We start from the raw sequence: 16,399 nt of genomic DNA on the forward strand, positions 1-16,399 counted from the left end.
GTTCACTAACGTATTGATCGGTCCTGGAGTCTCCCTGTATCCCACTCTACTGAATACGGGTAATACAGCACTAAGTATCTACCCTTTTGAGTACGAATAGTTAGTTAAGTGCCTATTGCATATGAGTCTGTATACATTTACTGTTTCTTTCGCAATTGCGTCTGAATACGTTAGATCTGTTTAAACATGATGCAGTAATATGTTCTACATACATAAAATGTAATTGTAGTTGATGAATGCTCATATTGCTTATTATACTAATGTATAACATGTGACTGACTGCTAGTGTGATTGCTGACTTTACTATATTTCTGTCAGTTTCTTTATTCCGATCCTCAATGCTGGTGTATGGGAAGGGTCGGATTGTATGTCACTTTAAGAAGTTTAAAGTGATTACAGTCACAAATTGTGTAGTACACTGTGGAAGTGTTGATTATTTATCATGTCTAAGAGCGGCAAAGGTGAGGAAGGTACACTCACAGCAACACCAACACTCATATCATGTTTGTCTTGCAAAGCTGTATTATCCTCTCAGGATCTGGTTAAAGATGGTTTGTGTGCAAATTGTTTTAGCTTTTACCAGGGGTTAATGAAAAATACAAGGCAGATTCAGGTGCAGATGTATCCACCTTGGGCTATGTTTGCACAGACTTTATCCAGTATAGCTGAATAGCTGTACCAGGGATAGGTTACACTATTAACCCTTACATGCAGCTCCCCACCTATGGTGTATCACTTCCAGCAGCAGCTTCTCAAAAGAAACAAGCTGATAAGACGGTGGTAAGTAAATCTTCACCCTCACAGGCTACACATGATTCAGATGAGGATTCATCAGAAGATGGAAGCTCAATAAATTCTACTTCGGCATACGAAGAGGAGGTGAAAGGTCTCAGCTCAGTGGATATAGCTGAGTTAATTAAAGCAATGAAAGCCATTCTATCCTTAGAGGATTCAGCAGAGCCTGTGTTAAATGCTAAAGCACCTGTGTTTAAACGTCCCAAAACAGTTAAGAATGAGTTTCCAGGGTCAGATCAGCTGACGGAAATTATGGAAGAGGCTTGGGCTACGCCCAATAAGAAGTTTAGAATTCCTAAGAAATGGAATTCCAATTATCCTTTTCCAGCTGGGGATTGTTTAAAAAGGGAGGTGGCTCCTAAAGTAGATATGCATATAATTCGATTGGTGCAAAAATCTACATTACCTTTGCCTTCAACTTCATTAAATTATGTCACAGATAGGAGAGTGGATGGTTTTCTAAAAAAAAATTTTTTTTTCCTGGGGCAGTCATAAGGCCAGCCATAGCTTCAGCTTGGATGGCAAAGGCAGTGGCTGCCTGGGATGATGCATTGGAGGGGGATTTTTCAAGAGCTTCTAGAGAGCAAAAATCCCATATAGCTCATATAAAACAGGCTGCAATGTTCTTGGAAGAAGCAGCATTGGATATGGGTACTATTTCCTCCAGGGCATCAGCTTCAACGATAGCTGCTCGCAGAGTATGTGGAAAGCTGATTCAGAATCTAAGAAGGTTTTGGAATCTTTGCCCTTTTCTGGAGATATTCTTTTCGGTAAAGAATTGACAGACATTCTGGAGTCAGAAGCAGACTCCAAGAAGGTCAAGTTTCCTTCCACATACAATTTCAATCCTAAAGTTCCGGCTTTTCGGCCCTTTTGGTCTCAAGGAAAAGCTAAAGGAAAAAGTGATGGCAAGCAGCCCCAATACAAGAAGTCTGGTAAGACTAGAAAGCATTGGTCTGCCAGAGGACCGGTTGGGAAAACAGATAATAAGCCTTCAGCCTGATGGTGTGGGCCTCCACCTGGGGGACCCCAGGGTGGGGGGCCGACTTCTTCAGTTTGTACAGATCTGGCAGCAGTCTACAACAGATGCCTGCGTGCAGGAAGCTGTATCTCTAGGTTATGCTTTTGCCTTCAAGACGCACCCTCTTCGAAGGTTTTTTTGTACCAGCCCGTCTCGAGTAGAGATGAAGGCCAGGGCTTTGTTAGATGCAGTTCAGAAATTGCTTTACTTAGGAGTAGTCCAGTTCCTCCTGCACAACGAGGACAGGGTTTTTACTCCAACCTGTTTTTAGTTCACAAGCCGAATAGGTCATTTCGTCCCATTCTCAATCTCAAAGTACTGAAGAAATACATTTGCTTTCACATGGAGACTTTACGTTCCATAATTTTGGCCATAGAGCCATTGGATTATATGGTATCCCTGGATATACAGGATGCGTACCTACATGTTCCTATAGCACTGTTCCATCAGTGCTATCTCAGGTTCGCTATCCTCTGACAGCATTTTCAGTTCCAGGCCCTACCTTTTGGGTTAGCCACAGCCCCCAGAGTATATACCAAGATTATGGTGGTAATGGCATCTTATATCCGCCAGCAGGGAATAAGAATTTTTTCCATACCTCGATGATCTTTTAATCCTGGCACAGTCGCAGGAATTGCTCCTATGTCATCTCCAACAGACCGTAACGTGTCTGCAGAAGCACGGGTATCTCACAAATTGGGCAAAATCATCTCTGGGTCCGTCACAGCGGATGACTCACTTGGGGGGTGTACTGGATTCAAGTCTTCAGAGAGTAATGTCACCTCTGAACAAGATATCCAAGGTTCAGTCAAGGATTCAGGACTTGCTACACAGTCAAAAGGTATCCATTCACGCAGAAATGCGTGTGATGGGTTTGATGGTGTCAACATTCGACATGGTGGAGTATGCACAATTCCACTCGAGGCCTCTGCAGCATCTGATTCTTGCTAAATGGAATGGGTTGCATCAGACTATAAAAATACAGACTATGGTTCTTACAATAGAAGTAAGAAGGTCATTTGCCTGGTGGCTACAGACATCCCATCTGGACAAGGAGAGACCCTGTTGAATATCAGATGGGGAAATTCTTATGACAGATGCCAGTTTATGGGGCTGGGGATCAGTGTCAGAAAGGTTGTGTTTCCAGGGGCAATGGACCAAGGAAGAAGGTTGCCTGCCAATAAATATATTGGAACTTCGGGCCATATACATGGCACTGATTCAGGCAAAGGACATTCTTTGGGGAAAACCAGTCCAGATCTGCTCGGACAATGTGATGGCAGTAGCGTATCTCAACCATCAGGGAGGAACTCGCAACTGAAAAGCAATGAAGGAGGTAAGTAACATACTAAAGCGGGCAGAACTTCATCATCCAGCCTTGTCCGCAGTGTTCGTTCCGGGAGTCCTAAACTGGGAAGTAGACTTTCTCAGTTGACACGCCATTCAGGCAAGCGAATGGGCTCTACACCCGGAGGTCATCCAGAGCCTAGTAGACAAGTGGGGGTTGCCAGAGATAGATCTCATCGCGTACCGTCTGAACAACAAAGTTCTTGCATACGGGTCAAGAACAAAGGATCCCAGAGCGATCTTTGTGTATGCCCTGTCGGTGAGATGGGACTTTCATCTGGCTTATGTGTTTCCTCCAATCACCCTATTACCCAGGGTGGTGAGAAAGATAAAGCAAGGGAAAGGTGCCGTGATACTAATAGCTCCGGCTTGGCCCAGAAGGCATTGGTAGACAGATCTGCAGAGAATGTCGATGGATGCTCCACTTCTGCTCCCTCAATGTCCAGATCTACTGATGCAGGGTCTTTGTTATCACAGACATCTGGATCAACTGTCTTTGACGGCGTGGCTCTTGAAACCTCTATCCTGAAGTCAAGAGGATTCTCACAAACGGTAATTCAAACTATGGGGGTAAATCCAAGTTGATCGCAGCAGGATTTTTGATAGCAACTGGGCAAAACCATGTGCACTGCAGGGGAGGCAGATATAACATGTGCAGAAAGAGATAGATTTGGGTGGCTTATATTGTTTCTGTGCAGGGTAAATACTGGCTGCTTTATTTTTACACTGCAAATTAGATTGCAGATTGAACACACCACACCCAAATCTAACTCTCTCTGCACATGTTATATCTGCCTCTCCTGCAGTGCACATGGTTTTGCCCAGTTGCTATCAAAAATCCTGCTGCGATCAACTTGGAATTACCACCTATGCTCAGAGCAAGGAAACCTTCCTCAGCTCGCATTTATCACCGAATATGGCTAGCCTATATTCACTGGTGCAGTGAACGGAAAATGGACCCAAAGTCTTTCAGAATTTCCAGGGCCTTGGCATTCCCTCAGGCAGGAATGGATAAAGGTTTGAAGGTGGCTTCCTTGAGAGTGCAAGTGTCAGCATTGACTGTATGGTTCCAAAAGAAAGTTGCCAACTTACAGGATGTGTATACTTTTTTCCAGAGAATGCTGCACATTCAACCTCCTTTTGCTCCTCTTACAGTGCTTTGGGACTTCAGTCTAGTCCTGAAAGCCCTTCAAGTTGCCCCATTTGAACCACTTAATAAAGTGGATCTTAAATGGTTGACAGCTAAAGTTCTCTTTCTACTGGCTATGGCGTCAGCTAGAAGAGTATCAGATTTAGGGGCATTATCATGTCATTCCCCATTTCTGATTTTTTTATCCAGATAAAGCAGTTCTCAGAACTAGATCTGCGTATCTTCCGAAGGTGGTGTCTAAATTCCACCTTAATGAAGAAATTGTAGTCTCGGCTTTCCAGGTACCGGGCCTTTCTGCGGGAGATGCATCGCTGGACGTGGTCCGTGCATTAAGGATCTACGTGGATCGTACCTGTGCCATCAGATAGACAGATTCTCTTTTCATTCTCTAAGGATTTCACAAGAGAGGGTGGCCTGCTGATAAGCAGACACTGGCAAGATGGCTTCGGATGACGATTTATTTTATTTTATTTATTTATTTATTAACAGTTTCTTATATAGCGCAGCATATTCCGTTGCGCTTTACAATTAGAACAACAGTAATAGAACAAAACTGGGTAAAAACAGACAGACATAGAGGTAGGAAGGCCCTGCTCGCAAGCTTACAATCTATAAGCATATTCTCATGCTGATCTCCCTGTTCCGGCTAATGTCTCTGCTCACTCTACTCGTAAGGTAGGTCCATCATGGGCAGCACAACGTGGTGCTTCAGCAGAACAGATATGTAAGGCAGCCACACGGTCTTCCATTAACACATTCATTAGACATTATGCCACGGATACCTTTGCATCTCATGACGCTGAATTCGGGCAAAGGATTCTCCTGTCCAAGAAATGTATACGTTATGGTAAGAACTTACCATTGATAACGTTCTTTCTCCTAAGTCCACAGGATCCACAGGGATCCCACCCTGACGCACCTGATTTGAGGATCCTTTTACTCACTAACCTCTTCCTTCTTGTACGGAAGGGTGTGCATGTGTATTCTTATCACCTGATTAGGGCTATCTATTACCCCTTTTCCACCAGAGTACAGGGTCCGACCCAGGATGTTTAACACGGCTACAACCCGTGTCAGCCCCGCCGTTTACACTGCACTTCAACACGGGCTATTCCCGGGTCGGATCTGTTTCCACTTAACCCGGGTAAGCTCTGTAAAAGCTATTGATGTAATTTGTTAGTCGGATTTGAAAACACGGGTAATGACTGTTTCCACTGCACAATTACCCGGGTCATTACTGTGTTCAACCCAGATAGCTACACGGGTAGGATTCCAGGGTCACTCAACCCGTGTTGAGCCGTTTCCACTTACTAAAAACCCATGTTGATGCGCACCCTCGTGCAAAAACACGAGTAAATGTAGCTACTGGAAAAGGGGTATATGATGCTCCTGCCTTGAGCTTTGGAATACAACTGATTTGCCTGAGCCAGGAAGAGGGGATATATGGATGAGCCCGTTGCATGCTGGGAGGCCGGAAAGCTTTTAGTGATTGGTGCAAATCCGCTGTCGCTTCATCATATCCCATTGTTATCCTGTGGATCCTGTGGACTTAGGAGAAATACCGTTATCAATGGTAAGTTGTTGCCCTACTGTATCATTGTTCATTGTCCCAAAATGCTCCCTCTCCTCTGTGACCTCACTGAGGAAGTGGGTTGGTATGCTCATCTGATTTACAACAGTTAGATAATGAGCTATGAAAATACATTTTACCAAGCCCTGTAGCAGATGCAAAGTTCTTATTAAATGGGGCATAAATTACACGCAAGTGCAAGTAAAGTACACTTTTTAATGAATTAAATTAATTACCGTAATTTAATTTATTTATTACCAGTTTCTTACATAGTGTAGCAAATTCCATTGCGCTTTACAATTGGAAACAACAATGATAAAACAAAACTGGATAATAACTAACAATCATAGAGGTATTACACTATGGGGGGTATGCAATTGTCTGCGATGCCATTTCAGCACGATAACACATGGGATTGGGGGTCGCGGATTAGGCACCCGAAGCATAGTCCGCGATAAGTGCTGGCATTGGAGGGAGAAGCATGCCGCATCAGGGCTAATAGGATAGCCCCTGGCGATACAATTACCTACTGTCATCGACCGCGGGTAATTGGATACCCCCCTAAAGGAAGAAAATGATTTAGTGTTATGTCCTAGTTTCTTAAAGATACTGTAGCGTTGAAATGATAGGGACTTAAAGCTGCAACTTCTACCAGTGGAGTGACTCCATAGAACATTTCAGCTTCTAACCTCTATTTTAGTTGTATTTAAGCTGTAGATAGCTATGATTGTTGTGTGTCATGTGCTACAACATGTTACCTTTCACAGCCGAAATATAATGAATCAGGATGCATTGTTACAAATGTTGCTTTATAATAAAACATGCAGCATCATGGTTCCATTTAAGGTGGCACAGGCACAACATGCTGCTGCTGAAGTGATATTTAAGGTGACTCTGGCTGCAGGGCTGGTGCTGCTGCTATTGGCTGCATGTCTGGCTTATCCTTTCCCAGTCTCCCTCCCATATGATGAATGAGACGGCTGGGTGACATATTGAAGCAGGCAGAATTACTCGGAATCCTGTCCTGTTGTTCAAGTACATGAAATGCTCCGTTTGCAGCAGCAGCAGCACATAGCAGGGAGGAGCGTCCTTAAGAGCAGCCAGGCACCTGGTTGGTTCAGATTTGCGTCAGTTTCAGCCCATGACAATTTGGTATTCTGTGGAGGTTTTATTCCAGGATAATGACAAAGGACTGCTTCGCTCCCGGCCCTGGCATGCAAAGTTAGTCAACCTGATCTGTGCATAGAGGCATTATCCCTGTGTGGTGTGTCGAATCAGCTGGTCAGCATGAGTCCAGGGCATCCAGGCAGCATTACATTATAAGGTCTGCACCTACAGCCATATGTCTGTGAGTATGAGCCAGGGGAGGCTGGGGTTACTTTCCACTGTAGTTGGCATTTTAATTTAACTGAATGTACTTGTCCTAAGTGTAGGCAAATTACACAGACTAATTACTGTTCATTTCAAATATGTACACTTGCATATCTGCACATGCATGCATTGTACACACCTGTATAATGATGCAGTCAATTATAGCTGACAATTATGTGTGTTGCTTTTATTTATAGTGACAGCATTTACCAATATCTGGGATGTACCTTTGCAGCAAAATATAAGTGGTAGATTTACTGCTGAATGCTAAACTATAGAATGACCCTATACAATGGCTAATGGTCTTTCTGGACAGGGGGATGCTGTGCATTAAGCCCCACATAGTCATTTAGTGCAGGCCCAGCAAAATCTGCCTTTTATCAGACTGTTGTAGTGCTCTCTGCAGCTCTTTCTACTGCTGCAGTGACCGGCAAGACAGGGAACAGATGATCTGCTGCAATGGAGAGACTGTAGCACAGAAGTCATAGGCAGTGCTTGCAGATGATCTGTATGTGGTAGGTGTGGATTTATATCAAAGTAGTGTGACCACGTGATTCATCAGGGATATATGTGTATATAGATAGATATAATATAGATATATAGATGTATTTATTTAATGAGTTTATGTTGTATTTGCTTTCCAATGATGCACAACTATATCAGATTCACTAAGGGGGTTTATAAACACCCGCTGATGTTTCAGAGACCCAGTGTTTTGCACAATAAAAAACAAAGCTGACCAGGGCCCAGTGAAGGGATGGGATGTCATGTGCATCTTTTAACTGCATGCTAACCTGAGTGCCAGGGATGACAATTGCCTTGTAACCTACTGAGGTTTAAATGACTGAGGGTATTGTTGGTGGAACGTGCAATATATTGATGGAAATCCTCTCTTTCTAATGGAAAAAGTAAAAAAAAAGTTGATTGACGGCTATTTTGGTTTTTTTCCCAAGATGTTCTGCAGCCATCGTGATGTAGATTTTGGCAAAGGTACTTTTATCATCGTTATAATTTATTATTATTATTAATCTCCTGCTTGTCCGTTATGTTTACACTTTTGAAGTGGGACTGTCTAGAACAGTCTCTATTTAATCAGATAATTAGAAAGCTCACAGCGCCACAGAGTGTTTTCAGATATGACTGTACTGATCTTGTTCAATGTATTGACCTGTCCACTCATGTAATTGTGTTACAGGGCAGATTCACGGTATATGGAGGGGAAGAGAGATAAGCAGGAGACTAGACTGACAGCTGTATAGTGAAAGCAGCATAGAGCAGTCATACAAGGTTCCTGTCACATTGTGGTGTCAGGTATACCTCTATATAAAACCAGTTCATACATCTGATTTATTTGCTACTTGGGTTGTCATCGAACTGTGGGCAGCTTGAGGTATTTTGTGATGTTTTAATGCTACTTTTCTCTTTACATAATCCAGCCAACATATGTTTCTGTAGCATCCATGACCCCTGTGTTATCACAGTGCAACCTGTGTATACATGGCCCTGCTGTAGAAGAGATTTTACAGATTCAGATATATTTGGTTTCAGCATAGCCCCTGTTGTTTCGATATTTTAAGATCTGTGTTTTGTCGCTGTCCATAGATAACAAAGGATGTATCAGCAGCGTAATGTCTATGATAGCAATGTTATTTCACTCCAGGTCACAGAGAGGCGAGCCTGCCAGTTACTGGCTATGTCATGCTATCAGCTGCTAGATTTCTCTCCCATGTCCCTAGTAAGCAGGGCTTATCACATGCCATGACAAACAGTACAGTGGATCATAGCTGGTCAATAGAATATGATTCATGCTGCCCACATCCATTTAGTCACCTTTATTTTCTCTTTTCCATGTCCTAAAATACCACCCACTCACTCACTCACTCACTCACTCACTCACTCACTCACTCACTCACTCACTCACACACATTGGAGGGACATATTGGTTCGTGGCTTGTTGCCTCATTACGTATTTTTACTTGACATATTCAAAAAATCTGGTAACTTTTTTTCTCTGGTAGCATTTTTATGGACACATTGTAAAATAAAACAAAAGTACGTTTTTGTTTTTGTTTTTTTATGTGCACAATATAGTTATTTTGGAGTAAGCTCTTCTGCCAACGTCAAGGCATCTCCTGTAGGTGAGACCCTTGCATCACTACCAAAACGTGTTCTCAGGATGTGTCAATACAGACCCTCCTAAGAGGTCTATTTACTAAGCCGTGGATGGAGATAAAGTACCAGCCAATCAGCTCTTAACTGTCATTTTTCAAACCCGGCCTGTGACATGGCAGTTAGGAGGTGATTGGCTGGTACTTTTCTCCGTCCACTTTATCTGCATCCAAAGCTTAGTAAATAGACCCCTCATACTCTATTTATAAATTGTGCAGCAGCCATCAAGTGAGGGGCCTGACAAATTGGACAAATAAGTCATCAGTGTTACATTAATACCCCTTTCAGACCGTCTGACATGGGAGCTCCCAGTGTGTGCCCCGCCGCCGCAGTCTGCAACCAGGCATATTGCCGGGTTGGTGACATCAGCGGTGACGGCACTTGGAGATCACATGATTTCCAAGCACCACCCATACACACACAGTGAACGGGAAACTGGTCGCATCGACCCGGCTCCCGTTCACACCGCACAGTGAGCCGGGTTGAACATGAGTTCAACCCTGCTCGCTCTACCTGGTATCTCAACCCTTGCGCCTTTCAGACCGCACCTGAACACAGGTTATGCGCGCTCATGTGCCAATAAGCCGTGTTCTTAGGTGGCGGTCTGAAAGGGGTATAGTTAAACCAGAGGTTCTGTGTAAGAGAAGTTACATCAGTTTCTCATACTAATAAATGATTGAATATAGGCACAGGGTGTATTTACATAATACACGTGACCCAAGGGAGTGTTTCCGATTGGGCACAAGGTTTTGAGCACATAAAAACCCTGTGAACATTATACCTAATATTGGATTACCGCAGGTATTCATGCTCCCGATACCCGCATTGGGTACATGGGGTTTTCTGCTTAGAGGTTATCTCCCCTCCACCTTTGAAGTGGGGAGAGGGGTGCTGGGAGATGTAGTTCTCCCTGCTGCTGCTCACACATGCTTACCACACACTGTGCTGCAGAAGACCGGGTCCCGACAGGCTGGATGAATAGGACACCACTTGAGAAGCGGAGTAATTGCTGACTAATTAAGCTAACTGGAAACTTCCAATTGCTTAATTAGTACTTTGTGCAGGGGTGTCAGAGCAAGTCCCGCTAAATTTTCCCAAAAATATACATTTTAGGTAAAGATAGACTTGCTCTGGGGGTGTGAGAAAAAAAGATGAGGTAATTTCTATAGAAAGCGGTGTGTCTCGTTTTCTCTCCTGCAATTGAATAGGAAAACCCTGTGCTGCTAGTTGTTTCAAAACAATGGAAAAGCGGTTTATCAAGATACCTTGATGTGTATGATCGTATTTCTCACTGTGTAAGTGAGGTACGCTGTTTTTCAACATATCTCAATCTCCTATGTTATTTGTGCAAACACTGGAGGAAATAAAGATACCGCTATATGCTTTTAAAACACACCTTTCAGTGTTAGTGAGGTGTGCCACCTCCATCATACAGCAAGAGTACCATCCATGTATATCCAGACCATATAATTCTTAAGAAATCAGGACACATACCATATTGGATTCATTTCTTTATCCACACACTTTCAACACTAGACTGAAAGTTTCTACATATGATCCCCTTCCTGTTATGTTTTTCATGTACTCGTGAGCTTGCAGTAAAATCATAACAAGATCAATATTGGATAAAGGACCCAAAGAATCTCCTTACATTCCAGGATAAGTATACATTTGCATCATCCACTATTTCTTCCTTTAGACACAGTAGCGCCATCTTCTTCACCCTCCCCCCTTATTTCTTAGGTGTTTCAAAACACCTGTGCACAATTGAATATGCCCAAATGGGTCATTTAACAGTTTTTGGAGGGTGTTACATCAGCAATTTCCTGTCTGGTAATTGTGCTGTCTATTACTGCTTGTCAGAATGTTACTGGAAAATGCAAGTCTATCTAAATCAATTGTATATACCAATTGCCTGTAGTATAATGAAGATCTAAGAGGCCTATGTATTAGTAATCTGTATCGCAACGGATATTTTCATTTCTGCATCAGGTTACATTGGTTTCCACAGGGAAACATTGGGGTGTAGAGTGGATCTTGATCCAGAGCCACCAACAGGCTAAAGCTTTAGACTGTCCCAGGATGCATTGGGGCATCCTCTATAACCCCGCCTCCAGGCACTATGAGCTCAGTTTCAGTTGGTGTCTGCAGCCGCAGGAAACTTGACAGGTGGGCTACACTGGGCAGCCCTGAAAAAGCTTTTTCATTCAGAAAATTTCTTCAAAACTGGTCTGTCAGCGCTGTATGTCATGGTGACACTTCAGAGCTGCAGCTCCATCACCTCCCAAGCAGTGCCGCATGCTCACGCGGCCTGTTTCCGGATACTTGCGGCAGAGACGCTCCGGCTTTAGGCACACAGTCGCAGTCGCTCTCCTGGTTCGCGTGGCTGCTATGGGGAGGAGGTAAGAGGGTCTCCCAGGCGGGACTTGCCATTAAATCGCGTTCCGTCTGCGACCTCGGGAAATGGGTCGCAGCACTGGCGTGGACACTGTCACCGAGCAGGGACCCCACTAGACCACCAGAGCAATAGAGCACAGGTAGAGTGTGCTAACGCCCCTTTTAATAAGGCTCGCTAGTACCTGTGGTGGAAGTCCAGCATAGGGGAGCTGGCGCTTGACCTGTAGCCTCTCCCCGGCCCAGGGCGACATCTACTGCAGATTTTCCCGCCCTGGAGCTGCCTCACACTATCCCTCACTCCCTGACTGAGACGCTGGACGCCATCTCATAAGCATAGTTGCAGCTAGTCTCTGGGACTGTAGGGCAAGGTTTCGCATGTAAAGCCAGTATACAGCACTGTGGCCAGTGTGGACTAGCCCACAGGCGTACAGGGGAAACCACCGGTGGGCCCCACTTAGGGAGGCCAATCCCGGGGCATTTTTTCAATCCCGGGATTCGGGATTGAAAAATGCTCAATCCCGGGATTCCCGGGATCCCGGGATTGCAGTAGGGAGCAGTGTAGGGAGCAGTGTAAGGAGCAGGGAAAGTATATGTGGAGGGCAGCAAGGCAGGGTGGATGTAGGGAGCAAAGGAGGGTGGGTGTAGGGAGCATATAAGGAACTGGAAGGGAGGGTGGGTGTAGGGAGCAGCGGGAGAGTGAGAGTAGGGAGCAGCGGGAGAGTGGGAGTATGGAGCAGCGGGAGAGTGGGAGTATGGAGCAGCGGGAGAGTGGGAGTATGGAGCAGCGGGAGAGTGGGAGTATGGAGCAGCGGGAGAGTGGGAGTATGGAGCAGTGGGAGAGTGCGAGTATGGGAGCAGCGGGAGGGTGGGTGTAGCGAGCAGAGGGAGGATGTCAGGAGCAGAGAGTGTGGGTGTAGGTAGTGATAGTACTTACTACTTGCGGGCACCAGCTAAGGACACACGTACTACTACTGACCGCGCTGGCAGCATTTCAAACGTAGCGCCGGCCGCCAGCCAGTCAGAACTGGCAGTCCGGCAGCCAATCAGGGGCCGCGGCTGCTGCCGCTTCCCTGATTGGCTGCCGGTGTCTGCCAGCTCTGATTGGCTGGCGGCCGGCGCTACGTTTGAAATGCCGCCAGCGCGGTCAGTACGTGTGTCCTTAGCTGGTGCCCGCAAGTAGTAAGTACTATCACTACCTTAGCTGACAGCCGGGCAGCGCTGAGCTATAGTGCTCAGCGCTGTCCGGCAAAACTGCGCATGCGCACTGTAATCCCGTGAATCCCGGGATTGGAGGCTCCAATCCCGGGATTCAAATCCCGGCATTTTTGGGCCCAAATCCCGGGATCCCGCCGATCCCGATCCCGGGATTGGCCTCCCTAGCCCCACTGCCTTGCCCCCCCCCCCTTCCTTCCTCTAGTGATCAGGTTCCGGAATGTGCACTTATATACATATACATGTTTTACATTATACTGCACAGGACAATGGTGTATTTTCTACAGTACATTGCTGTTACTGCTAGTGCATGCATGATTCTGTACCATATTAGTATTTACTATATATATTTATCAAGGGGCCCAGACCATGCACTCTCTAATAGTTAGGCAAACGAATGTGGTGGCTGGCCACACCCCTTCTGGATACCGTCCACACCCCTAAACATGTGCCCCTCTCACTGTATTCCTCCGGTGGGCCCTTCATGCCCCAGTCCGACACTGACTGGCTTTACAAACACCTGAGTATTCTACAAGTCTTTATACAAGTAAACAGGTAAAATACTATTTCTGCAATACAATACAAGTCCCGTAGTGGCACTTCCGGTCGCGGACGGGAGCGTGGGGCACACACTGGAGACGCACAGGAGGGTTAAGGTTTGTTTTTATGTATAAATATCACTGTTGTTGGCTTATTTGATTGTCTGAGGAAGGGGAATAATACCCCGAAACGTCACTAATAAATTGGCCCAATAGGGCTTTTTTCCACTTATACTGCTAGCAAAAGTCTCTGAGTGCCGCCCATACAAGGACAAAATACACAGATGCAAATCTGCAGGGAAGGCACCGGAGCAAGGTGTACGTAAGTCCGGAGTGCCAGGGACCTCTTGTGCATAACTACAAAATATATATATATATATATATATATATATATATATATATAAAAATCTTTGTCTTTAAATTATCTAGAGACAATGTGCCTGCTTCTCTGCTAATAGACCCTCTGGCTAGTTGACCTCCATAGGGGTAGATTGCATCATAGAAAATTATATAATCTGACTGGTTGCTGTGAGCAACAACGTCACTTTTCATTTTTAGAATCTTTAGTAATTCGACTCTTCACACTCTACTGGAGACTGAGTGTAATGCTGTTCCCAGTTTATTAATTTATTGCTTAGGTGAAAAATTTGCCAGTGGTCAGTTGATGGACAAAGGCTGAGTGAGGCTGGGGTGAGTTTATGGGCAAAGTCAGCAGAACAGAATTAAGTAGTTAGTTACTGGACAAACGCTTAACCATTGATTAGTTGTAGGTGGAAACATGAGGAAGTAATAATATCGAATCAGTTGTGAAGCCAATGGTCAAAAGTTGAGACTGTGGTTATTATTGAGCACTATAACAAAATGAAGCTGTGGTTACTAAGCACTAAATGGATAAGGTTGTGGTTACTGTGCACCACATGGATAGGGTTGTGGTTACTGTGCACTACATGGATGAGGTTGTGGTTACTGTGCACCACATGGATGAGTTTGTGGTTACTGTGCATCACATGGATGAGGTTGTGGTTACTGTGCACCACATGGATGAGTCTGGGGTTTCTGTGCACTACATGGATGAGTCTGTGGTTTCTGTGCACTACATGGATGAGGTTGTGGTTACTGTGCACCACATGGATGAGCCTGTGGTTACTGTGCACTACACAGAGGAGTCTGTGTTTTCTGTGCACTACATAAATAAGGTTGTGGTTATTGAGCACTACATGGATGAGTCTGTGGTTACTGTGCACCACATGGATGAGTCTGTGGTTACTGTGCACTACACGGATGATCCTGTGGTTACTGCGCACTACACGGATGAGGCTGTGGTTACTGCGCACTACACGGATGATCCTGTGGTTACTGCGCACTACACGGATGATGCTGTGGTTATTGTGCCTACATGGGTGGGGCTGTGTTTTTTGGGCACTACAAGGCTGAGTACGTGGTTATTGAGCACTACATGGATGAGTCTGTGGTTACTGTGCACTACATGGATGAGGTTGTGGTTACTGTGCTTTACATAGATGAGTCTGTGGTTACTGTGCACTACATGGATGTTCCTGCAGTTTTTGAGCACTACATGGATGAGGCTGTAGTTTTTGAGCACTACATGGATGAGGCTGTAGTTTTTGAGCACTACATGGATGAGGCTGTGGTTATTGTGCCTACATGGATGAGACTCTGTTTTTTGGGCACTACAAGGCTGAGGATGTGGTTATTGAGCACTACATGGATTAGTTGAAACTGTTAGACCTTCTCCATACTAGACTACCCAAGGGTGGCCTTAATACTTGGTGAAGCTTGGGCCCCTGGTAAGTGAACCATGCCACACTTAGACCTTATTAGAGTCTGATAACAATTAAATTTTCAGATGCATGTTTTTGTCTTCAAATTTAAATAATTGACTTCCATTGAGCAATCTGGCTAAAAAAAGGGAAAACTGGGCAGTCACATTTTTAGTATGGATGGTGTAATGGTTGGCATTTCTGACTCACAGCACTTATGCCTTGCGCTCAATTCCCACCACAGCCCTAACTTTGCGGAGTTTGTATGTTCTCCCTGTGTGTTTCCTCTGGGTACTACGGTTTCCTTCCACTATCCAAAAATATACTGGTAGGTTAATTTGCTCCTGACAAAAGAAAATTGTGTGTGTGCAGTAGAGAATATAGACTGTAAGCTCCACTAGAGCAGGGATTCATAAGAATGGCTAAAATATATTCTCTGAAAAGCGCTTCGGAATATGTGTTTGTTATATAGATACCTCAGTGGTTCTCAAACTTTTTTGAATCACTGCACCCTACAGTTTGAGAATTTTTTCACGGCACCCCTAGGCCAGAAGTTTCTGACGGAGAAATTTAGAAAGAAATATTAAATGAAGTAAATTGTGTTCATATGTCATCCTTAGGGTCAGTTATGTGCTGTGGGGACAAGATTTGCTTCTGTTTGGCCACATATGTTATGACTGGCAGCCACCAGCACTGGTTTTGCCTTTTACATTGACCATAAATAATTTGTATTGGTCCTAGACCACCAACCAAGGACACCCCTGCAAGTGTCCCGAGGCACCCCAGTGCCACGGCACACACTTTGATAACCACTGAGATAACTGTTAATAAATAAATACCCCTCTATTACTCATGCTAATATGTATTTATGTGGTAATGCTGGTGGCATTCTGAATTGTTTTGTATTTGTAAAATTTATCTGTACGAATATCTGTCTCCCAAAAGAGAAAAACGCATACTGCAGTGTTATAGCTATTGACAGTAATTCAATCTTGATTGTGTGTTACTTCTGATTGTGAGAATAGGGACCAGGAGTCCTGCCCTGCT

General features: G+C 44.6%; 1 protein-coding gene across 3 annotated transcripts in view; it reads left to right on the forward strand.

Moving 5' to 3' along the window:
• KLHL17 (kelch like family member 17) overlaps window positions 1–16,399 on the forward strand; it is a 187,530-nt gene that overhangs the window by 54,315 nt on the left and 116,816 nt on the right. The window contains exon 1 of one of the 3 annotated variants that reach the window (XM_063943131.1): window positions 6,867–7,231. The exons of the other annotated variants lie outside the window; for them this stretch is intronic. Within the exon in view, the coding sequence (XP_063799201.1) occupies window positions 7,226–7,231 (6 nt within the window). The 5' untranslated portion in view covers window positions 6,867–7,225. Of the gene's footprint in view, window positions 1–6,866; window positions 7,232–16,399 lie in introns of those variants that run through there. 3 annotated transcript variants of the gene reach the window in all.

The sequence above is a fragment of the Pseudophryne corroboree genome, chromosome 10 (genome assembly GCF_028390025.1).
Source record: "Pseudophryne corroboree isolate aPseCor3 chromosome 10, aPseCor3.hap2, whole genome shotgun sequence".
NCBI lineage: Eukaryota > Metazoa > Chordata > Amphibia > Anura > Myobatrachidae > Pseudophryne > Pseudophryne corroboree.